At 36.3% G+C, this 26840-nt stretch overlaps 1 protein-coding gene across 1 annotated transcript; it reads right to left on the reverse strand.

Annotated features, from left to right (window-relative positions):
• On the reverse strand, positions 1 to 25398 carry LOC130228647 (GAS2-like protein 2A). Its single transcript, XM_056457078.1, has 6 exons — positions 25015 to 25398; positions 22556 to 22782; positions 16041 to 16148; positions 11741 to 11837; positions 8484 to 8745; positions 1 to 2105 (listed from the first exon to the last, which is right to left on the reverse strand). The coding sequence occupies exons 1-6, from the start codon at positions 25364 to 25366 to the stop codon at positions 443 to 445; spliced, it is 2709 nt and encodes a 902-aa protein (XP_056313053.1). The 5' UTR covers positions 25367 to 25398; the 3' UTR covers positions 1 to 442.
• Between the last annotated feature and the right edge of the window lie 1442 nt (positions 25399 to 26840).

A 26840-nucleotide genomic window follows, 5' to 3' on the forward strand; every position in this document is an offset into this window, starting at 1 on the left:
TACTTAAATCTTTGAAGTCTTTGAAACATAGTGTATATAGCTTACATCTACATGATCATTAGTTGGACTACAAAGAATAATTCAAAACAACAAAACCCCTCTACATATGTGTCAGAAACAACATGGCTCCTTTGCTATGACATTATGACTATAGCTGCCAGAGAGGTTTTTAAACAATAAATGTGTGAAGGTTGTATATAACCACAATATATTGGCCAGTGCTTCGTTTTCATTGCTTAAACTCTCCATGTACATTACAACAATTCATATGTGAACAATTAACAAATCACCAAATAGTCTAAGACAACTTTAATCTATGATGAAGTTGCTGTAAAGGTAGATCTTGAAGACTTGAAATCTTCTAGTCCCTGATCAACATATGGCTTATCTGAATTGGCAGTCAAAACTCCAAAATTGCAAGCCTTCAATTCTGAGTTGTCAATTAAACCCAGGATTCGAGGACCCAGGGTTCTGCAGGAAGCTCCTTGCTTGATCCTTGGCACTTCACATTCCTCATTATTGGGACTTGAGATTCTGATTTAATCCAAGTGTTTCCTTGAGAGCTGTCTGCCCTGAAAGACCCATGTGGGGAATTGTTTCTTCTCAGGTTGTGAGAGCCGCCATCTCTGCAGCTCGTTTTTTTGTAGAAAACCGGTTTCGGGATCTTTGAAGGCTTCTGGTCAGATCTGAGGTCACGTCTTGGTCGAACACAGGGTCTTAGTTTCAGCTTAAAGATGGACGGCACTCTCTCTGGCTTCCTTAAGGATCTTCTTTGTTTGAACGAAGAGCTTCTCTGCTTCTTCACATGTTCATTACCTAAACAAGACACTCTGCCAATGGGAATTTTAGTCCCACGGTTTAAGTTGTTGGCTTGCACCATTACAATTTCAGCAGTCTCCTTTGAATCCATACTAGATCCCAATGAAGACCAAGAACTGGTCATACAGGGTTTAGAGACCTTTAGGTGATGTGTGGTACCTTGACTATCCTCGATCTTGCCTTTGATACCCTTAGGAAGAGTGTTCACCCATTTCTCAACTGACACCTTCTCTAAATTCCTTTGGCCTCCAGAAAGTTCAGCAATGACTGCATCAAAAGCCCTGTTTCCACGGTAGGGAGTTGCTCGATCAAGACTTGCTGATCTGTTGGAAGCTTTACAGTGGTCAAATGGGATCTTTCCTGAAGTCATAGGAGTCTCATCATGATGCTTCTCATCAGAGCTAGTGGTGGTTTCCGAGTCGATGCTTAGCTGCTGTAGATTGGTCAAGATCTCCTCCTCTAGGCTCTTGTAGAGGACTGCTTCCTGAGCAGGACTAAGAGGAGGAGGAGTGAAGAGATAACTTCTCTCAGTTCCTCTATCTTCACCTCCTAAATTTGCTTTAGACTTTTGAGGATCAAGCAGGCTTTGGGAAGATTTACTTGAGCTGATGAGGTTAGACCGCACTGGTAGGACCAAGTGCTGTACCTTTTTGCTCAACGATCTATCAGCTTCTTGTTCAACTTGTCCTCTCTTATTTACATTTAGAATATTTTTTGCTTTTTCCGAGGACTCTTCTTGTGGGATCTTAGCTTGAGTTCTATGTCTGTTAAATTGTGCTTCTGAGATCGCTCCTATCAGCCCTTTAAAAGGAGAAAAGGTGCGGGTGAAATTGCTGTTTTTGGGACCCCCATTGTCCTCTGCCTCCTCAACTGTGATGTTTGGAGGTTTGGGACATGAACGTATATTTTGGAAAGTCCTGCTGGGACTTTCTTGTGAGTCTGCTCTATCCTGATTTTCTCGTCCTTTACCTCCAGCTGTGGAATTTTGTCTCAGTTTGGAAACAAACTGCGATTTGGTCCAGGTTTGGCCCAGATTTTTCTCAGGCACTTGCTGTGGTTGGACCTGATTGAGGGTTCTCTGAAAAACAAGAGGAGTTTGAGCATGCTGTATCTCAAGTTGGGGTGTGGTAGGATGATGGGTGGCCCGTGGAAGACTGCTCGTGAGGCGAGGTACTGGTGGGGTCCGTGTTGCATCTCTGCCTTTCCTACTGTTGGAGTTTGTCTTCAAACTGTCTTTACTGTCAGGACAAGTGTACACATGAGGGGTACCTGGTCTCTCTCTTAATCTGAAAAAACACCCACACACAGACTTGTCAGTACAGTTTATGCTTCCTCAACCGCTGCTAAGAGTATCACATATTTATGGAAACAGATTTTCATGATTAGGTGCATGTTTTTTCAGGGGTAAGAAGAAATGGAGACCTAATGGACATACATTATAACAATTTATTTGCTGGACTACTATGAGTAGTACTTTGTGTCCTCATTTTTGCCTTTGCAATTTCTGTAATACATTTTTAAATGGCTCTGACCACATTTAATGAAGGTTTAAATGCACCAGACACCACTTTTGCTCACCTCAAAATTCAATTTTTTTTTTAATTGAATCTCACTGTAATCTCTCATGTTGGCAATTTCTCCTCCCAAAAAAGTTTATTTTTCCAATTTTATTTTCTCATAATGCCTATTAACATACTTAATAGAGAACTTTGGAAAAAAGTAAAATGCAAGAAATGACAGAGAAATGCAAACTCTCACATAATATGTGTGGACACATGTGAAATAATAGATGCCATGATGGGCAGAGGCCAGTGGGCAAATCTGGCCAGGATGCCGGGGTTAAACCTCTACTCTTTTTCGAAGGACATCTTTGGATTTTGAACGATTACAAAGAGTCAGGATTAATGTCTCATCCGAAAGACGGCGCTCACTGAGCAGTATAGAGTCCTTATGAATATACTGGGGCGTTAGGACCAAGGGCGTAGATTCGCTCTTGATATTGGACATACATCTCTAGAGCTCATGCATTGAACAGCACTAATTCTGTTTCGGGTTTTTAAAAACATGATAAAGTACTTAAAATATAAAATGAACACTTAATAATACAAATAACAATCCCGTCCCATGCTGCAAAAGTCAATTTACATGATTTTACTGCAGTCAGGCTTTGAGGAGGTATGAATGGAGAGAAATTTAGAGAGGTGTGTGACAATTTACTGTTTTATCCCGAGTATTGTTTTTCATAATCATGGAGGCCAAAATCAAAACTGAATTTTAATTAATAGCACAGCCTTGGTTAGTAGTATTATGGTAAACTAGTAGCAAACTTGACTTGGTGCATGTGTAGGTTAAGAGTTGACGGAGCATTACTTTATTTTGAAGTCGATTAAATAATTGGTAGGGACATTTCAGTAATTCGTGGATATTGGTGGGGACATGTCCCCTCCATCCATGCTAATTCTACGCCCTTGGTTAGGACCCATGCAGACCGCAGGTTAAGCGCCCCCTGCTGGTCTCACTAACACAACTTCCAGAGTTGCAGAGAGCTAGCTGCCGGCAGCATAATAAAACAATATGGACATGTAATTTCAGACAGTAATCTTCACTGAAACTGTCTGTCAATTTTGATTAAGATTACATCATAACAGTCTAGCAAGCTAATGTTAAGTTAGCATACATTACTACACAAATAAACCAAGGCACAACACTAACACTGTTCATTTCTTGAATTTTAAATGAATCCTATGGGTCTCTTTTTGTTGTTCTACTAATTTCGTTGCTATAATTCAACAGCCAACATTAAATATGTTGGTCATTAACTGTGAAAGATAGAGACTATGGGAATATGAAATAATAGCATCTATAATTACATTCCTGCAGATTGGTCTTCGCTAAAAGCGTGACATTGATAATGAGATGTTATGATGAAGTGGAACAAGTTTGTTCAATTGCACAAAGGGTGAACTCAGATGCTAATTAAATAAAAAATATCACAGTCTGTCTTTCTCTCTGTCTTGCACAAAAACTCATTGTTATGTTTATGCCTTAGACTCTGGCTGTTGTTTCTGTCAGGTTCTCAAACCTCAGACAACAAGTAATGTGTCTGTGAAAATCCAAGGGTTTAAGTGGATTTCTATCATCCTGCCAGGCAGATCTATGCCCGCAAGAAAGATTTTCTCTTAGACCAATCTGATTTTAACAAGTTCTGACTGTATCTATATATACACAATGACATTTTTGTTTGGAAATTGCAATGTAACAGAAGTAGCTAACAAAACGTCTTCTGTATTATGATGTAGGCCACAGACTTGATACTATCCATCATTTGTGTACTGAATGGAGGCAGATCTGAATGATTTGTCATTTTTAAGAAGTGACAGCTTTTTAGCAAACCTATGAAATTAAAAATTACAAGGTCAAATAAAAAAAATGTAAACCTTTTTTAAATTTCATGCCGACTCAAAATGGATTAGGTACTGCTTAAAGGATTAGTTCACCCAAAAATGAAAATTCTGTTATTAATTTGTCATCCTCAAGTCGTTCAATCCCCTGAGACCTTTGTTCATCTCCGGAACACAAAATAAGAGGTTTTAGATTAAATCTGAGAGCTGCTTCATTCTCCTTAGATGGTCCAGAGACATTCAAAGTCCAGAAAAGGAACCAAAAACACTAGCTATCTTTCCTGTCTTTTTATGCACATTTTGGAATATTGCATTAAAAATGTTTAATGTTAGTTCCAAGATTTTTAAAATGTGCATAAAAAAACGTATGCGCACAAGTAAATAGGAAAAACTTTTATCCTATAGGAAAAATGTGGATAAACTATGATGGAAAAACATTTACCAAATAAATTCCAGCATGCGAATTAAAATGCAATTTGTTTGAACAAATCCTGTAATAACTTAAAAGGGTTGGACAAACCAGTGGACCGACCACATTAAACAACATTTGGGCGTCTGCGCTCCAAAAGATCTCGACATTCATTGCATCTTGTCTTCGTCTTCTGAGGTGCAAATAAATATTATATAAGAAAAAAGGCCCACAGTGGCTTGTACTAATGCAGCAAATTACATTTTTCTTTTTGATATTTGGCTCCAGCTTATCAGGAAGTGACAATTTTGTTCTCTTTGACTCATTCAATTTTGCGCATAAATCTAAATCGCATCTTTGGATGGAGACATAGCTATTATCAAAACATTCCATGTGACTTCAGTGGTTCACCTGTAATCATATGAAACTTTATGAACACTTTTGTGTGCCAAAAAACTGTAAAAACCACTTTGTTTGTCAATGTCTCCTGTATTAGATTAAGATGTACATTTACTAGGGACAATACAATGTTTGCGTGTTGTGCTGCTGACTCTAATGCTAATATGCCACATTGCCCATAGTAAACAAGCACCTTGACAACCTGACATGGAAGAGAACATATTTGTGAATTTAGCCATATTTACAATTTTTTGGTGCACAAAAGTGTTCACGGAGCTTCATCTGGTCACAGTTGAATCACTAATGCTGAGTTCAGACTGCATGATTTTAAAAGTAGTAGTAGCACAGATGTTTTCACACTGCATGACTATCTGGGGCAGCATTCAGTCTCTGCTGTTTACACTGTAGGATATATAGGCAACGGGGTTTCACACTGCATGACTTTACAATAGAAGAATCACAGACAACTTTTTCTCAGTCCACAAACTATGTCTCGCAACCAAACACACACAAGAAGTGACATGGGAACAACGCAAGGTCACATAGTGCATCTTTTTTTATTATCTACATAATGAGAAAGAAAGCTTTAGTGGGGTATAAAATGTACTTATTTTGCTCACCTGGGTTTTGAATGGAATTGCAATTTCCCCTTAACTATTTTCTTTTTCAACCCAGTTGTGGTATTGCTCAGATGACACGCCAAGTATGGGTGCTCCTGACAAATTTCCACTAGTTTTCCCTTCATCTCTTGGGTCCAAATAGACTGAAAAGAAGCACTTTTAACTTCTCCCCCAACCTCCCGCTGGCCTGCAGATACCCATACTAGTGGAAGCTGCTCTTTCATTGGCTATAGGTGATAACACAGATATTATTTTAATCAGAACACATTTCACACGGCATGATTTTGAATCGCAGACAGGTCCAGATATTTAGCATGCCAAATATCTCATGGGTGTCAGCAACTAATTGGCAATTTTCTCAGATGGCATCTTTGATAGTTCACACTGTGTGATTGTTCCTCAAGTTGAACGAGCACCGATTTGCCTGTGATTTCAGGCATTTATTAGCGATTTCTCAAAACCTGTCAGCGAGTCAAAATCGGGGCTAAAATCATGCAGTCTGAACTTGGCATAAAGTCACATGGAATGTTTTGACTGTCTTATTTTCTTCTAAGCTTTTGAATGTGTCAAATCTTTTAGATTTCATCTTAAATACCTTCATTTGTGTTATGGAGATGAACAGAGGTCTCACGGGATTGGAATGACACTAGAGTGATTAACTGATAACAGAATTTTCATTACTTTGTGAACTAACCCTTTGACTCTCTGATAGTCTTTGGTTATTTTAGGCTGAAATTTTTTTATTTTTTTAAATTCATCTGAATGAATTTGAATCATAGAAATGGTCTAAAACTCCTTGAGCAACACTTTAAAACACCAAGAGTGTGAAATAGATACACACATACAAACACACTTGTGGTCTTGAGGGTCAAAATGACCGCCATAGGGAATTAATGGGAAATAGGAAAAAATATGAACATTTAGAGAATATTTTGCTTGCACAGTCAAAAGATGTAGCATGATGCTGACAAAAGTGCACAGGAGTGAAGGGGTAACACTCTAAGGGCTCTATTTTAACTATCTAGGCGCAAAGTCTAAATCGCATGACGCAAAAGCATTAGGGCTTGTCCGATTCCACTTTTGCTGTTTAAGGGACGGAAAAATACACTCTGCACCCTGGTGCATGGTCTAACAGGGTTGTGCTTATTCTCTTAATGAGAACGTGCATTAAAACTATCAGAGCATCATCTCCCATTCCTGTTAAGAGTCAGTTGCAACGCGCCATGGCACATTTACTATTTACAGGGCAGACCTTGTAAGAAGAAAAACTGAACACTTCATTAGCGAGAAAACAGTTAAACAGACCATCTGCAGAGAGGATAAAGAAAAAGCCTCCTCCATTCAGCTTCTTTACTTTCTCTTTATTTTACTTTTACTCTTTAATTTACTCCTTTACTTTCATGGATAAGGAAACGGTGTTGTACGCACTCAAAGATTTGTTTCAAAACTATTTCTAAATTCAGTTCTAATTTTCAGCAAACGATTAAATGAGCAATAGTAACGAAGTGTGGTTAAAAAACAGTTATATCCGACAGGTGGACAAATCTAAACTTGTTTTTATTAAAACAAATATAAATATGCGTATAATAAAAAATACTACTACTAATAATAACATTATACAAATGCAAATTGTCATGAATAAACTGAAAAGAGCCCCCTGACACGGAGGCAGTGGTTTTTATATTTATGTAGAAAATAATAATTTTTGTAACGTTTTAATCCTTTATTTTTTATATGTAAAGATATTTGTGTATTGCTGTACATCCTGTGTGTACGCGTTTTGGACCTGCATAGGTGCATAACTAAGGCACGGTCATTTCAGTTCCTTAAAGTAGAAACGCGCCAACAATGCGCCTTAACACACCTCCTTTTTAGACCAGCACACCCATGAGTCCACAAAGTGGCGCATATGAATTTGCTATTTAAACAACATGGCGCAATACATGAAAATTAGGGTTGTGCTGGCCTGAAAATAGCAACAAAACGCGCAAAACACGTCTTGCACCTTATTGCACCTATGGTGTATGATAGGGCCCTAAGTGTGAAATACACACACACACTTACACACAGCATCATACAAAATGTTAAGGCTTTTGTGTAGTCTCTTTATAGCTCTTTATACAGATTGTACTGTAATCATAATATAAAAATAAACACTTCAAATCAACTTTTCAAACAACAAATATTTGAAACTTGTCAAAAAAGTCTTTTTTTTTAAAGATTGTCTAAATGTAGATTCAAATGCACAATCCCCTAGTAATGTCAAAACAAATAAAACATTCACAAGCAGCTTTGTAGAGATAGTAATAGTAGTTACACCTTATCATTACATTTCTTTACAACCAGATGGTGCTAATCTGCCTTTTGTTTTTGTATAGCAGAGTCTCTATTTTACCTGTAAATTCTGCAATAATTAAAAAATTCTTACAAATAAACATTACATTGTTTTCAATGGGGGAAAATGGATGATAATTGCAGCACAAATATTAATTATTACCACAAAGCCCTCTCAAAATGCTAAATAATATAGAAAAAATATTATTAAACAAAAATAAATGTTACTGATTTTACTAAAAAACACAGAGGATTTTCCCAGTGATGGGTTGCAGCTGGAAAGGCATCCTCTGCATAAAGCATTTGCTGGATAAGTTGTCGGTTCATTCCGCTGTGGCAACCCCATATTGATAAAGGGACTAAGCCGAAAAGAAAATGAATGAATGAACACAGAGGGCAATTTACAGCCGTTTGTCCCTTTTTGACCATGAAAACCACAAGCGTGACGTAACACCAGAGGGTAAACAAACTTTTATTTCATGACTCCCACTGGGTCCTTACTTGTTAGGAGAGGAGCTGGTGTTTCTCCGGCGGGTGGGCTGATGTTCAGGGTCGGGTGAACAGGAGGAGCGTGGAGGAGAAGGCCATCCTTTCTGGCCTCTGTAGGCTGTTGAAGGGGTCCAGAAAACTGACTGTAGGGGAGACTGAGTTCGGCTCAGCATGAGAGTGGTCTGAGATGCACACTGGCCGTCAGGTCGTGGTGAGGTTAAGCGCTCTTTGATTTCGTGGACTGGAGTAACTGGACGAGCTGTCAACTTATGGACTGATAAAAGAAATAAATGGAGGTTTTTCAGGAAACATTGATTTAATTCCTAAAAGAAGTTTGTTTAAAGTGTAGGTGATTTACAGGAGATTCTAAGTAAATAATATGAATGGAGAAAATGTTCTCTCTTCTAGCAGGGTTTATACGGTCATGGAAAACCTAGAAAAGTCATGGAAATTGGTTTAACAAACATCTGGGTTAGTTAATATAGGTAAGTTGTCTGTAATTTTTTTCTGTACTTGGCCAAAAGCATGCTCTCACTTTATTAGTGCTGTGTTTGCATTATCTAAACAGCATTATCTAAATATTATCTAAGTCATTTTACATAAATATAAAAAATAAATATAAACAAAATAGATTGTTGCTTGTTTTATGATATGCTGTATTAAATTTGAACGTTCATTGTTTTTCTTATTTACCACGTATACATAGACATTACATGAAACATTACATTAGGTCATGAAAAATTTATTGAAAGTCCTGGAAAAGTCATGAATTTTAGTAGTAAAAATGTGTATGAAGGGTGGCGCGATGGCACAGTGGGTAGCGCTGTCGCCTCACAGCAAAAAGCTCATTGGTTCGAGCTTCAGCTGGGTCAGTTGGCGTTTCTGTGTGGAGTTTGCATGTTCTCCCCATGGGTTTCCTCCGGGTGCTCCAGTTTCCCCCACAAGTCCATGCGCTATAGGTGAATTGGGTAAGCTAAAAATTGTCCATAGTGTATGTGTGTGAATGAGAGTGTATGGGTGTTTCCCAGTGATGGGTTGCAGCTGGAAGGGCATCCACTGTCTAAAACATATGCTGGATAAGTTGGTGGTTCATTCCGCTGTGGCGACCCCAGATTAATAAAGAGACTAAGCCGAAAAGAAATCGATTGAATGAATTGTGTATGAACTCTGTTCTATTTATACGCCCAACTGAGTCTGATAATATGTTTATCTAATTAAAATAAATGCACACACACACACACACACACACTACTGGTCAAAAGTACAGAACAGTAGGATTTCTAATGTTCTTTAAAGTCTAATTTTTTCACCAAACCTGCATTTATTTGATCCAAAGTACAGCAAAAACAGTACAATTCTGAAATATTTGTATTATTTTAAATAATTGCATACAATTTAAATATATTTTAAAATGTAAATTACTCCTGTGATTTCAAAACTGAATTATTTGAAGTTATTATTATCAATATTTATTAACAGTTGAGTATTTTTCCTCAGGATTCTTTGACAATTAGAAAGAACCATCAGAAGTCATCATTTAATTGGCATTATAATAACATTATACACTAAAGTTATGGAACGTAATATTTTTATTTAGCAAGGATGCTTTAAATTGATCGAAAGTGATGATAAATACATTTATAAAATCAGAAAGGTTTTCCATTCTGTTCTTCCGAACTTTCCATTCATCAAAGAAAGCTGAAGAAAATCTACTCAGCTATTTTAAAAAATATATTCAAATGGAAAACAGTTATTTTAAATTGTAAAAAAATGTTTTATTGTTTTTGCTGTACTTTGGATCAAATAAATGCAGGCTTGGTGAGCAGAAGATACTTCTTTAAAAATGTATAAAATCTTTCTCTTCTAATACCTTTGACCAGTTTAGTAAACCATAATGGAAAGCAACACATTTACAGAGTATCAACACATAAATACACTAGATATCGCATATGGACTCTGAGCATGCGTCAATAGCGCCGCCACATTTGTACAGTGCTCCCAGGACAAATGTCATTCCACCGCACTAGTCAAGACTAAAGCCAATATGATGATGCTGGACGTTATCGCTGTGTACGGGTGTAATAATGAGCAAACAAATAAAACAAATGTTTTTTTGTATGTTACGAACTTACAAAACAAGTATTGATGATAATACAGTCTCTTACGTCCCTGACCATAAGGAAAAGTAGCACCAACTCACACTAAATATTAGGCTTATGCTAGTTTTGTTTAAAAAAATCAGCAAACAATGTAAATGAATAATGACAACAGGATGCTGCGGTGCTAATAACTTGTATTATTGTCGGCTAAGTGAATGATTCTTTCATAACGGAGACTCATTCACAAACGAATTGCTCTCTCCGTTAAAATAAGTGAAAGCAGGAGAGGGGGTGTGTTTCAGGACACGGATTAGATCAAATTTAACAGGGAGGGAGGATAATACATTTCCATGCACACAAACACATGCTCTTTGTCAGCAATGCCCGTGCGGTCACTTATCTATCGATGTAGAAATGTGATGTAAATGTATAATTTTCTTAATTGAAAACATTTTTGCATACTGACCTCCGGGAAAACTCCTGATTTTAGATATATGTATATATGTGTATATATCTCTGGCTCTGGATGGCCAGTCCTCCACTGCATCTTGGTTCCACATTTATTTCAAAGGAGTGCTATCCTGTACTAAAATGGCGGCTATACTGACACGTTCCTTCCAATTGACACCAAAGCCACATCTAATGTAAATATCTATGGTATCAACACAGTCATGTGACTAGAATACCGGCTTCACTTTACCACAGTGCAAGGTGGAGAGACAATATCCAGCTTAATTTAACTGTTTATGTTCCTTATTTCTGTAGTAAATCACACTGCACGATTTAATTTAATAATTTTTCCATAAATCCATCATCTGAAAGAGATGCTCATTTCTTTTATAAATCCTGACAGTATTCTTTTAATGTCCAAAACAGTGCATTTGCATAAATCTAAGTAAATCTGTGTGTTTTGAGAAAATAATAGTCATCCCACAACAGTGTCTCATGATATACTACATTATGCCAAACTGATCTTAAAGGTAAGATAGCTCACCCATAATAATAATAATAATAATAATAATAATAACAACAACAACAACAACAACAATAATAATAATAATAATAATAATAATAATAGATACATGATAAACAACCACAACCCTTTGACTGTTTACATCATTTCTGATGCTAATTTGATGTAGGTGTGTGTTTGTGTGCATGTTCACGTACCGAGAGAAGTGCAGCGGCAGGGATCATGTTTGTCTAGATAGTGCTCCAGGGTGTCCCATCCGCCGCCCACTCGCACCATAACATGATTCCTCAAAATCTACACACACACGCACACACACGCACACACACGCACACACACACAAACAAACACACACACACACACACACACACACACACACACACACACACCTTAATAAAAATTTATGAGCAAATTCCATCTGCAGTTGATTGTGTGTTTGTTTAGAAGCCATTTATCTCAGTTTACGGTATCCTCAAAACAGATACTCTACCATTTCTAGTCAACAAAGCAGTAAAAGACTTATTTCAGTAACACTGATGGATTGACACATTTTCAAGCAAAAACAGGCATGAATAAGAGTACCCAGCGGGCACTTTGATGTCAAAACGACATCAAAAAATACATCAAAAGATGCAAATGGTTTTGATGTCAATTGACTATCTTGATGTAAAAATGACATCACATTCACATCTAATAACGGCACCAAAAACACATCAATAATCGATTACAGGACAGTCCTGTAATTGATTATTGATGTGATGCCAATGTTAGATGTCAATTTGATGTTGTTTTGACATCAAGGTAGTAGGCACACAATATTAGGTTAGATTTAAGTCATGACGTCAGGTGACTAAAATTCTAGCCAGCGTCTAAGGACATTGTTATTTTGACGTCCAATAATTACGTCAAATTACATTAATATTTGGTTGATTTTTAGGTTGCGTTGGAAAGTGACCAAAATCCAACATCGAGCCAACATCTCAAACCAACGTCACATTGACATCAAATACTGACATTTCTTAGTCAGGTGTGGCAACCAAAATCCAATGTCTGATAGACCCCATAGTGGTAACATCCACACAACGTTAAGCTGTAACATAATTAGACGTTGATATTTGGTTGATTTTAGGTTGTGTTGGAAAGTGACCAAAATCCAACATCGAGCCAACATCTCAAACCAACGTCACATTGACATCAAATACTGACATTTTTTCATCAGGTGTGGCAACCAAAATCCAATGTCTGATAGACCCCAAAGTGGTAACATCCACACTACCTCAAGCTGTAACATCATTAGACGTTGATATTTGGTTGATTTTAGGTTGTGTTGGAAAGTGACCAAAATCCTACATCAAGCCAACATCTTAAGCCAACGTCATATTGACGTTAAATACTGATATTTCTTCGTCAGGAATGACAACCAAAATCCAACATCTGATAGACGTCATAGTGGTAACGTCTACATAACGTCAAGCTGTAACATCATTAGACGTTGATATTTGGTTGTTTTTAGGTTGGACGTTGGACACTGACGTCGACCTGACATTGGGTTTTGATGTCACTCAGTTTTTTATTTCCAAACAAAATACAACATCCACACGACATTGGGATACAACGTCAATCTGACATTATGTTGTGCCTGCTGAGTTGACATCAAATCCATTTGCATTTTTTATGTTTTTTTATGTTTTTTTTTTGTTGTTTTGTGAATAAGGTAGTTTACATGCATGGTAGGGATACCAAATCCAGTGTAAACTTTTAGATGAATCAAAGTTTTCTTATTACAATACTTTTTGTGTTGTTATTGTGGTGGTCAACAGGGCATCAATATGTGGATGTCAAATAGACGTCAAGGTTTTGATATCAAATCAATTAGCATTTGGCTTTCAGTGCTTTTAATTTTTGCTTTTAATGCAATGAATTCCTTCCATCAATTCCATTCATGACACAGTTAAACCTTTTGTACTTTCAAGACATGTTTTTGCTTGTTTTTTTGCGAAGTGAGTGAATAATTTAACAATTTTAGCTAGCATATTGTTACAATAACAATTACATAACTATTGTAGATGATACATATTACACACCTCTAGGGCAATATGTTATTTAATTCATATACCCTCATATTTTCTAACAAAATATTTGAACAAATTTTTTATGTGTTTTTTGGCATGTTTTTTATTTTGTTTTGAAATCTGGGTCACTTTAAAAAAATCTGTAAAATCTACGGTAAAAAAACTACAGCTGTGGTGCCACCATTAAAAATACAGTACAAACCGTAAAAGTAATTTAGAATTTTTTATGGTAAACTATCGTATTTCATTCATTTATAGCATTAATACAGCAGTGTTTTGAAGTACTTACATCTACACATCATATCTTTTGTTACACAGACATGTTAACACAACCATAAACATATGGTGATGAGAATGTCATATAATAAAACTCACCACAAACAAAACTTTTCCCAAGCAGAGAAACATGCTAATATATAGAAGATGCTCAGTGTCATTCACACAAATACTAAACACCATCATGGTAACACACTTGAAAATAAAATATTGAAATAAACATTATTAATCAACATTAGATCTAATGTACATCACTGATAGGAAAAAAATCTAAAAAGAACCAGAGCAATGTCAACAAAAAGCATGCAAAGTAAAGTGTCATGCAGGGAATTCTGGAAAAGTGAATTAATGGTTACCATATATATTTCACGAGTTCACACTTGCAATAGTTTCAGAATAAAGCGTATTTGGCGTGCTGTCCGGGGAGAGGGCTCTGAGCTCGGGGAAGACACCCAAACTCGAGTTATTCCTCTTATCAGGAAACAGAGAGGAATAGGGATTCGAGCGAAGTATCTAGCCCGGCCCCAGAACGCTCCCCCCGGGATTGTAATGCTTAAAGAGCCCATATTATACATGAAATAGGGTCATATTTAGGTTGTAAGGGTCTCCAACAACAGTCTAATATGCATGCAAGGTCATAAAACACTTTGATGGTCTTATAACCTGCATTTATTTTTACCTAATTATCCCAACGACTCCCATATGAATCGTTCAGCGATTCATTTGTTCCCAACCCCCTCCTCAGCGCGAAGCTAATCTGCGCTGATTGGACCGATGACAGCCTGCTGCGATTGGTCGACAGTGACAGCCTTCAGCACGAGACAGAGTGAAATGCCCAGCTGGTAATCAACTATATAAAAGTAGTCACAGTGCACACGCGCTTCATAGTGTAAGGCTTTTTTCACACACACACACACACACAACCCTCCTCAGAAGAACTGGGGAGATCGACGCGAGTCTCTCTCTCTCCCTCTCCCTCTCTCTCTCACACACACACAACGCTCCTCAGAAGAACTAGGGAAAGCGACGCGAGTCTCTCTCTCTCTCTCTCTCTCTCTCTCTCTCTCACACACACACACACACACACAACGCTCCTCAGAAAAACTAGGGAAAGCGACGCGAGTCTCTCTCTCTCTCTCTCACACACACACAACGCTCCTCAGAAGAACTAGGGAAAGCGACGCGAGTCTCTCTCTCTCTCTCTCTCTCTCTCTCTCTCCTCTCTCTCACACACACACACACACACACACAACGCTCCTCAGAAGAACTAGGGAAAGTGACACGAGTGTCCTGTCTCCTAGCTTATGATCGATCGCCATAGCAACGACAAACGGCAGTGGAACGCGAGCTCACAAAAGCCTTTAACGTTAAATCCGTAAACAAAGCGGCACGCGTCGCGTTTTTAACGTGGCTTACATGTGATAAGAGAATATAAAGAGTAACCGCGTATACTGTACCAGGTTAACAACTCATCTTTGGGTAGAGACTGTCAATATTATCCATCTGAGCACAGCGTGACTTCATTGGACCGGCGGCGTCTGTGTGTGTGTGTCTAGTGTTTTTTCTGTGTTTGTGGGCGGGGCCGCAGGTTTCAAATCTCCCTGGTTTGCGCGCGTAACTACTGGCGAGGCTTGTGTTTCGTGGCTGCGTCATCGCGAAACACCTAATGACTCGTTATCAAGGCGACTCGTTTGAAGCACTATGAGTCGACTCTTTTATAGATGAATCAATAGTTTTAAACACTGTACACTTACAGATTTAAGCCTTAGCTGGATATTTCACTTCACTTAGAGCTGTGGTACACACTACACGGAAGGGCATTTTCAAAAACCCATAATATGGGCTCTTTAAGAGGTGAGGTGACGGGGTGGTGGAGGGATGCTAAAGTCGTAAGATGCTGCAGGTAAGACAGCTTTGGTATATATAGGGGTTTGGTCAAGAACTGATTGGATAATAGAATAATTGTCAATGACGTATTTGATACTGAACTTCTGCGCGTGCTCCTCCCGAAATTTGTTTATAAAACATCACTAAGGAAACCTACTGTTAACCATATTTACCATATTTTTACTGTAGCATTTTTAGTTTTTTACCATTGAAATCTCTATAGAGCATATAAATTGATCAAATGATAAAAATCAGCTTCATATACCCGCACAAATATGAGCGTGTTGGAGTCTCCCACCCTGTATTTCCCATCCGATACCTTCACCATGGGGAATTGAGATGGGCAACTGCATCGGCTAATCAGAAGCTGCACCTGCAAACACACACAGAAACATTATTTAAATGAGCGGCACACTTCTGATACATTATTCTAAGCAGATGTAACCTGCTACTAGGCTTAAGATGGTATAAAAATTTCTTATTGCGGTTAATTGCAGAAGCTTTTATCACGATATACGGTATTATCACGATATTAACCTAAACTGCAAAAAATGGTTATAAGGCAGTGTTTCTCAACCATGTTCCTGGAAGACCACCAGCACTGCATGTTTTAGATGTTTCCTTTGTCTGTTACACCCATTACAGGTCTTTCAGTCTCCGCTAATGAGCTGATGATCTAAATCAGGTGTGTTTGGTTTAGGAGACATGGAAAATGTGCAGAGCTGGTGGTCCTTCAGGAACGTGGTTAGGAAACACTGATATAGGGAATAAAAATCATTTTTGTACATTGCTTTATCCATATAAACATTCAGGGTAAACAAATCTTTACAAAAATTCTATTACAAAAGGATGATAAAGTAAAATAGATAGCACTTTACAATAATGTCTCATTATTTGGAACATTAAAATCAACAGTGAGAAATTATTTCATTTAATACAATTATTATGTTAATGTTAGTTCAAAAATGATTGAACTTTATTATTAGATATGAGTAGGCCCACACAGAATCTGCACGCACAGATTTCTGCAGATTTTTAGCCAATCATTGAATCTATTTGTTTACTTGTGTAAATGTATGTACATTTATATTTATTCAGTTTTTAAATTAATTTCAGTAATATTATTGACTAATGTGAAAATGCTCATATGATTTATTTACAATACAGTTTGTAAAGTCATATTGTCTGTCTTTTAGTAGATATATTATATGAGAGTTGCTTTGTTTACCAAATAAGTGGATCTAATTGGATTTGCATTGTAACATTAAATAAAAGTTAAAAAGGTATTATTTTTTATTTCATATATTAAGTTTTTAGTTACGATACTCCCAAAAAATATTCTGCATAAATTATTAATAATATAATAATAATATAATAATATTAATAATATAATTTTGCTCAGAAATAGCAAAAAATGTTTGGCCCTTGATATTAGCTCCATTTAATGAAACAATTACAACATTTGATTTTAATAAGATATTATTAGGTATTAACGAAGTAATTAACATCCCCTAAGATTAAATAATGCCATTTTACAAAATGCAGGGTTCCACACAATTCATTTATGTTGTCTCAACACAAATCCATTATGTTAATGTAAATAATTTAAGTATTGAACATAAAACAATTAGGTTTTCTCAAAAAACTCTCCAGAGTTGTGTTGTTTCCGCTTATTTTACATAAGTAGTTTGAACAAGCAGCAACAAGCAACAATTTTTTGATTGTTATGTTAACAAATGGAGCATTATTGCACATTTTTTAACAAACAACAGCCCTATAAATAGAGTATTTTCAATCAATATCTCAGTCATGTCATCACCTGCAGGCAAACAACATCATAAGACGTTATAAGGTTAGATTTAGGTCACCATTGTCTAAGGACAATGTTATTTTGACGTCAAATAATGACGTCAAATGACGTTGATATTTTCTTGATTTTAGGTTGGAAAGTGACCAAAATCCAACGTCGAGTCAACATCTTACACCGTCATATTGACGTCAAATACGGATATTTATTCGTCAGGTATGGCAACCAAAATTCAACATCTGATAAATTTCATAGTGGTAATGTCCACACAACGTCAAGCGGTAACATAATTAGACGTTGATATTGGGTTGTTTTTAGGTTGTGTTGGAAAGTAACCAGAATGCATTGCCAGCCTGACTTTGGGTTCTGACGTCAACCCAATTTTCATTTCCAAACAAATGCAACGTCTCACGATGTTGGGGTACAATGTCAATCTGACATCAAGTTGATTGTCCTCTGCCTGCTGAGATATAATGTGAAAATATTAATGTTTGAATATAAACAGCCTATTAATCCTCAAGCATTTGGTCCTGTGATGAACAACCACTGAAATACAACAATCTGAATATACTTAAAAGATCCTATAACAATTAAAATAATACATAATTATTCACTGTATTTTAAAGTGGCCGTGATAACAATATCATTTATGTTCATTATGACAAAATATTATATTATTGAATATTAGCATATGTTTACCAGCCACTTTGAAATTCTCCATAAATCATAAAAGAGCCACATATCAATCCAAATCTCTCCTCCTATTTCCTATTCCTTCCGCAAATCATTGTAAATGCTAAAAAGAGCCATGAATCTTATAGGAACAGATGGGTGCTCAGCATTGACCCCTGGGGTGTCCTTGTTTCCTTGTTTTTAATCTTGTGTGTTATAGGTGGCAAAGCGTAGAGCTGTTTGGCGGTTCAGTCTCTAAAAGGAGCAAGCGATGAGCTGCTGTTATTGTGCCCTTGAGTAAAGCACTTCATTACTGATAGCTGGTGCCTGTATTAAGTGCACTTGTTTAAGCAAGTGGCTTTGGATTAAAGTATCTGCTAAATGATTCATTACTTACAACATACAAATGCGGCGAGAGATACTGTTTACAAGACTTCAATGGCGATAAAAGTAAGAAATTATAGTTTAAATGCAAAAAATGAACCTTTTTTCAACCTTGTTTTGAATTTGGAGTGGATTGTGAAAAATGTTTTTGTCTTGTTTACTATGATAATGGGGCGGTTCATTCCATTGTTGCGACCCCTCAGTAATAAAGGGACTGCGCCGAAAAGAAAATGAATTAATGACTATGATAATGGGTAACATTCACTTAGAATTGTGTATGTTTTTCATATTTATATGCACGTTTAAACTTTTCAGCTAATTCACAACATCATTCGCCTGTTAGTTAATTTGAATTGTTCTCAGGGAGCATCCTCGTGCATAAGATTAGTAATTTGCATTGTACACGCCCACACTAGCTCCAAATAAGGGCTTTGTGCAAAACTGCACTTGTTCAGAGAAAATTGTCAATGAAGAAGTCAAATTATGAATTAAGAACAAACAACGAAACAAAAGAAAAAGAACTTTGGATTAATGAAGGATGTGGAACATGCTTTAAGTTATGAAAACTGAAAACTTAAGGTAAAATGCACTGCTTTTTTGTTGATTTTACAAAAAAGAGCAAAGCGCTGTTCGATTTATGATGCTAGCCTAGGCAACCACTGTATCAATAGTCTTGATGCTCAGACGCATTTTCTGCAAAGTTCACATATTCCAGCTGCAGGTGAACAGGGCACACAGTCAAATGGTCAAGAAAATTTAATAAATATAAATACTGTTTTAATGTTAGTTACTTTTCATTCTGCCTGTAATAACATATCTACACTGTAAAAAAATATCTGTTTCAAGGTATTAGCCTAATATTTCACATACTTGACTGGAAATGATAAGAACAAGCATGAATGTGGTCAAGATTTTTGTTCTGGAAATCAAGGATTGTTTTGGTCAACCACAAACAAACACTTTTTGTAACTCTGGCAGTTTTTCTTTCAGTCATCTGCTTCTTTTTGTTAACTTTTGGGAGTGTATAGTAGTCTAAATGTAGCTGTAGCAAGTGGGCGGGGCCGAGAGCTGTGGGAACGGGATGACGGCAATAATCACCATATGAGAGCTTCTGTCATTTCAGTTTCATTGTTTACGTTTTGCTCTCCAATATGGCCGGCTGATGCCGTTGCCTTTTAAATAAATATATAAAATACACTGACCTAATATAAAAAAAAAAGTATGAGTAAACACCAATCATCAAGTTCTAGACTAGAGTAAAAGAATTGTTCTCTATGAAATTGTGTTGATCTATTGTCATATGCCCTTTTTTCTTTTCTGTACCACTCAAAGGTAGAAATTAAAATAAAATCATACTGCATATGATTGCAATGACTGGCGAAATACTTTTAAAAATGAAAAAAAGTGTCAAGATTGTTAAAATATAAATACTTAGGAATGCAAGCAACTATATTAGAATGGCCCTGTGCAACTTGTGTTGTATATTTCAACTGTTTGTGTAAGTAAAATAAAAGTCCCGGCACTGTTAGTCTGTGCATTCATGAAATGGTATTAAGGGTGGCTCAGTGGTTAGCACTGTTGCCTCACAGTAAAAAGGCTGTTAGTTCGAGTCCCAGCTGGACCAGTTAGCATTTTAGTGTGGAGTTTGCATGTTCTCTCCATGTTTGCGTGGGTTTTCTCCTGTTTTCGCCATAGTCCAAAAGCATGCGATTTAAGTGAATTGGATTAACTAAATGTTAATATGTATGCCGGAATAGTCGGTGGCTCATTCCGCTGTGGGAACCCTTGATAAATAAGAGACTAATCCGGAGGAAAATGAATTTAGAAAACTGTATTAATGCCACAGTTCATTCTGACTCACCCAGAAAAAGCACACACGAGGAATCAAGATGAATAGAAATGTGAAACTACCATCCATATACCATCTTCTCTGAGGTTAATATTATTGTGTTCGTCGCGACAGCAAGTTATTGTGTTCATCTGTCAAGTCTGACCATTATCTGACAACTAGAGTTTCAGTCTGGAGATATTCAACTCAAAGAACTACACAGAATATATTTTGGCCCTTTTGTCTCATGTTTTATTAATCTTGATTTATTAAAATGGCGCAGTAGTGTGCTTTTTTTCTAGGTGAGTCACTAACAGTGGTGTACAAAGACAAAAGGCCAGGATTTGTTTTTATTAGTTTTTTCTAACTGCTTACACACAAAATCTTTTCATATCACACAATTTCTGAAACCTCTCACTCAAAATGCAAAACTACACAGCAAATCTCTAAAAGCAGAAGCTGTTTCTCAGCCTTGAACCTTGAGCCTTGAACTTGAAGTTTTCAATTGCATAAAATACTACAAACAATTCTCTACCTAAAACACAAACATCTAACAGGAAGTTACTTGCTTTCCTTTTCCTAACACAACCAATCAAAACGCAACACTTATTCACCCGGTCAAACACACACTCCTCAAATGTGCACACATTAATTTCCTAACTGATCACTAACTAATCACTGCTTTACTATAATACAGGCCTATAAATAGGTAAAAGGTGACAGGACACTGGGCTGTTCTGGGCCAAAAAAACTGGTTTGCCACCCATTCACAATTTTGCACCTAACGCATATTCACTTTTTCTAAATCCTAAATTTTACATTTCTCTAAAAAACATAGAGGAATTCTTCTCAGCCTGGCTCTATAAAGTGTATGATGGCCAACTTTATGCCCGCATGACGCTTCTCCAGACAATGGACGCTCCCAACCGCCCATTGTTGTATGCTACTGTATACACCAGTAATGTTTGGCCTAATGAATATTTTCTGTTTCTACATGTGATTGGTGTTTGCAGTGGATCTGTGAGATTACTGTCACTGTAGAACATTATATTGAAATGTAGATATAAGCATGTGGAAGAGCAAAGAGCTTTAGATATAGAACAACCGTGTTTCCATGGTTTATCCAGACATTTACTATTATGAAAGACTTGTTTGCAATCTGATGCAAACGCTTCATTCTGACATGTGTTGATGGCATTTTGAATGCAGTGTTACATTTTGCAGGGGATGTGAGGCTTTTTGCATTTTGTGTGTGCAGTTTTGGGAATAATGTGTAGAGTTTTGAAAAAAGGTGACACTCTTTTGAAAATGTGTGTAAGCATTTGGAATAAACTGTAATACATTAAATTTAGGTTTGTTTTTCACCAAATATTATCATATACCCCTAAAACATGCACTGAAATAAATGATCCATTAGATTTACTACACTCAAAAGAATTATGTTTGCTGTTTGTTCAAACTACTTATTTAAAATGAGCTGAAATAACACAATTCCTGAGGTTTTTTTTGGGGACAACTCAATTGTTTTATGTTCAGTCCACTTAAAGCTTTTGAAACTAAGAAGTTAACTTAATTCCTTTATGTTGTCCCAACACAAATTGAGTGTGGAACCTGGCATTTTTTAAAGTGTACGTTTTTAAGTTAAGTGGTTGAAAACTATTTATATGGACTTAATTTAAACAAACAAATTGAGTTGAACATTACTAAATTTAATCTATTCATTTGAATTCAGCCCATATAAATTGTTTGCAACCACTTACCTTAAAAAAAATGTAGTAAATCAAATGATTTTTTTTTCAGTGTGGAAAATAGCTTGTTACATTCTTTGATACCTCTGTTTTGTTATTTTAAAGCTTATTGCTGGACACAAGCAGGACATTTTATCATTTAGTGGTCCAAAAAAGAATGAAGGCTGAGAAAATAATTATCGAATTTCCTTTTTTAGGTGAACTATCCCTTTAAAACACAGCTGTGTTTACACAACTGGCCTAAACACTTAACCAAATTCATTAAAATTCCCTTTTTAATTAAAATGCAGTGCCCTGAGCACATCAGTAAACATATCTGGATTTAATCTTTGATGCAGCACCATCTCATCCAGGTTCTGGATGTTTATCAAGCTCCTCTGTGATTTGGGATGAGCAGATTCCTCCATCTCCTCGCGAATCTCCTCCTCTATCTCCTGCTCCAGCTGAATGAGGACTGGGGAAGCCATGCCAAAACGAGAGGCCCGTCTGGCCACCTCAAGAAGGCACAGCACAAAATTCTTCTCATTCTTACGCAGGACAAGGTCATCGGTCTCGAACATCAGCACATCTGCAACGGGGGAAGAGCTTATGATGCTAATAGAAAACTTGAATCAGGAGCTATCAAATGTATTACTCTGTACACGCTGCTTGTTCAAACTACTGAGCTGAATCAACACAATTCTTGAGCTTATTGGGGGACAACTTGATTGTTATATGTTCAATTCACTTAAATTTGTACAAACAATTAAGTTAGTTTAATCATTTTGTGTTGCACTGTAAAAATGGAGAGTTCCACCCAATTCATTCATGTTGTCCCAACACAAATCAAGTTAACAACACTTTTGATTTATGTGGATTGAACATAAACAAATTAAGTTATGCCAATGAAATTGTAAGAATTGTGTTTTTTCAGCTCATTTAAAATAAGTAGTTTGAACGAGCAAAAAATATATATTTTGTTTGAGTGTGGAGAACATGAAGGTGTGTTATATTATATTATTATTATATTATATTATATATATTTTGTTTCATGTCATGTCTACCGAAGTTACAGCCATCATGACATACTGTAAAAAGTGATTAGTTACTTAAAGTGAGTAAACCAATTGCCTTAAAAGCAACAAGTTGACTTTACAAAAGTAATGTAGGTAAACTCATTGTAACTTGGAACTGTTAAGTTGACTTAATTTTTATAATTATGCTAATTATACTTACTTTTTAAAAAATAAAGGTAAATTAATCATGGGCGACGCAGTGGCGCAGTGGGTAGCACGTTTGCCTCACAGCAAGAAAGTCACTGGTTTAAGCCTTGGCTGGGTCAGTTGGCGTTTCTGTGTGGAGTTTGCATGTTCTCCCCGTGTTTGCATGGGTTTCCTCCGGGTGCTCCGGTTTCCCCCACAAGTCCAAAGGCATGTGGTATAGGTGAATTGGGTAAGCTACATAGTCCGTAGTGTATGAGTGTGTATGGGTCAAATGAACAAGATTGTTAGTGATGGGTTGTGGCTGGAAGGGAATCGTTGCGTGAAAACGTGTGGAATAAGTTGGCGGTTAATTCCCCGGATTAATAAAGGGACTAAGCTGAAAAGAAAATGAATGAATGAATTAACTAATCCCTGTTTTTCAGTACACCTTATTATATTTGTTTTTTTCCCAGCTTTTCTGTATCTAGAAAAATGACACAGTAAAATAAAATAAAAGTAAAATAAATCTGCTTTTCCAGGCTCCAGTGTGTCTTCGGAATTCAATACAGGCTTTAATTGTAGATTTTACAGACTTAATGAACCACCAAATATGTAATATTGTGATAATTACAGTAATTATTTGAACACAGACGTGCTAAAATAGTCTGACACTGTTAAAAGGGATTAGTTGACTTAAAAAAAGTAAGTACAATTAGCATAATTATAAAAATTAAGTCAACTTAACACTTCCAAGTTACAATGGGTTTACTTCCATTATTTTTGTAAAGTCAACTTGTTGCTTTTAAAGCAATTGGTTAACTCGCTTTAAGTAACTAATCTCATTTTACAGTGCACCCTCACAGAAAAGATTATTTTAGCTGGTTGTTTTAAATGAGATCAATCAACACAATTCTTGAAGATTTTGTTGGGACAACTTAATTATTTCATGTTCAACCGACTTAAATTTGAAAAAAGAAAAAAAAAATTAACTTAATTGATTTGTGTTGGGACAAAATGAAGGACTTGTGTGGAACCCATCATCTTTTATAGTGTTGTGGGATGTAGGATCATGTAAAAAGCAAGTTTTCAGTCCCTGGTTACCGATATTCAGGTAACACTTTACTATATTTTATGTGCTGATATAAGTTAATAACATTAATTTACACGAACTAACAAATAACAATGCATCCACCCAATGTATTAATCTTACATTTTTTACGAATTTGACCACAAATTAACCTTGATTTTACTACAAAACCCCTTGTTTAACCATGGTGTTTGTAGTAAAACTGTGATTTATATAAATGGTAATCAATACACACTAAAGGTTTTACTGTAAACAATGAATGCTTTCGCGAGTCATTTTAAGACGTAAAGTTTGTTAATTAGCAAATGCGCTGTTGTTGTTTTGTCAAACAACATTAATAAAGGTAATTAAATGTTATATATGGGCCAAAACAGTGAAATAATGAAAGAAACCTTTACCGTTACGTTTGGGAAAAGAGAAAACCCGAACAAGCTGGAACTGTAAGCTCACAGCACTATCTAGTGGTCAGTGTCAGAATTGCAAGTGATTTGTCAACAATTTATCAAAAATATAACATAATAATAAACCATACCTGGGATGCCCATTTCCTTTCGGCACCAGTTAATAAAATTCGTCACATTGTCCCGGGCCAGGAATGTTGCTGGATGAGCAGAGCTTACGAAAGTGACTCCAGAAGCCGGCAGCGGGATCTCCGTGGCCCCGAGCCTCTTCAGAAAGTCATCCGCCACTCGGGTCACATTATTGGCGTGAGCACACAGCAGCGCACCTGTCTCCAACATCTCCAGAATAGTGTTTACATCAATGTTAATGTTGTATAAATCTCCCAGCCACTCCGCGAGGTCTTCTTTCATGGCATAGAGATACTCCTCGCTGGATTTAAAAGGCTTGATGCTTTGATTGGATGCGTGCTGAATTCCAGACATGGCTCTGGGTTTATCAAATCAATTTAATCGACTCAAAACTATCGATTTAATGGAGCATTGAAAGGAAATGATAACCTAAAATACGCTAGCATCCTATAATCTTACTGACAACAAAAACGATATCATTTAGTTTAAAATAAAGTAGCATAAAAAGTGAATTTCATCGAGACAAATAGAAAAATAGTGATCAGTAAGTGGAAATTAATGAAAGCATCAGCTGTGCAGTGTTGTGTTGCAAAGTTTCAGCGTTTTTTTATATGTTGTCAGGGTGTGTGAGCGCGGAATCGTCCTTGGTTACCAGATAGCGTCTAAATCCAAACACTCCAGTTAACCGTTTACTGCCCACACGTTTAACTTTCACTATTACTCAACAACAGGAATATTATAACATTAAATAGGGGAGAGTGGGTGCAACAAGACTTATTCCTCCATTCAGGAATGAGCTAGAGTGATAATTGCTCAGAAAATTTCTCATACTGTTTAATCTGTTTTCGTGAAACATTTTTAAATCTCTGTTTTCCTACACTGTAAAACCCAAAAAGTTAAGGTAACTCAATCCATTTGAGGAAACGATTTTAAGTACAAAAACTAATCCTAATGAGTACTGTGAACTTCATCCATTTGAGTAAATGAAGCTATTTGAGCACAGTAACCCAATAAATGAAGAGAACTTAAACCAACTGTACTGTAAAACCCAATAAGTTAAGGCAACTCTAATCATTTGAGGAAACCGATTGCTACAAACCATTTGAGTAAAAAAAAACTAATGTATATGAGTACTGTGAACTTTTTTAAGATGGAGTAATGAGGTATTTAATTAACTCATTACCTTCAACAGTTTTCAAATGAGTAGAATTTCAGTCAATTTTCAACTTTCAGTCAATTTTGAGTTAACTACACTCATTTCATTTGATAAAGTTGACTGTTGGGTTTTACAGTACTACATATTCTCAGTTAGTCCCTCCTTCAATCTGAGAGAAATCAGCCATATGTGACTATTCCTTCAGTATAAAACTAATTTTTAGGTTAAAAAAAATAAAATAAAAAAATTGTTTTATTGCTACAAAATATTTTAGTTAAAAAAAAAACTAATGTATACGAGTACTGTGAACTTTTTTAAGATGGAGTAATGAGGTATTTAATTAACTCATTACCTTCAACACTGAGTTTTCAAATGAGTAGAATTAACTTTCAGTCAATTTTGAGTTAACTACACTCATTTCATGTGATAAAGTTGACTGTTGGCTTTTACAGTGTAGCTTTAAATATGCTTTCAGTGCTCAGCATAATTGAGTACACCCCATTTTAATAATTAATATTTTCATCTGGTTCTCAGTGAATAAAGGAATTGGTGCATTTAAACAAAACAGATTTATTAAACAGATATATTTATTAAAATAATATTTTAGTCTCTAAACATATTGAGAAATGGAAAGAATACAAATAAATTCAAGCAAAATATTGCAAAATTAAA

This window comes from Danio aesculapii, chromosome 5, assembly GCF_903798145.1.
Source record: "Danio aesculapii chromosome 5, fDanAes4.1, whole genome shotgun sequence".
NCBI lineage: Eukaryota > Metazoa > Chordata > Actinopteri > Cypriniformes > Danionidae > Danio > Danio aesculapii.

Bases quoted from the DNA above. Each gene is read 5' to 3' on its own strand.
- LOC130228647 (XM_056457078.1), bottom strand. From the start codon at position 25,366: ATGTCTGGAATTCAGCACGCATCCAATCAAAGCATCAAGCCTTTTAAA. The intron at 16,149-22,555 runs GTGCTGCATCAA...GTGTGTTTGCAG, and splicing joins TCCAGAACCTGGATGAGATG to GTGCAGCTTCTGATTAGCCG. The intron at 8,746-11,740 runs GTACGTGAACAT...TTCTTTTATCAG, and splicing joins CTGCCGCTGCACTTCTCTCG to TCCATAAGTTGACAGCTCGT.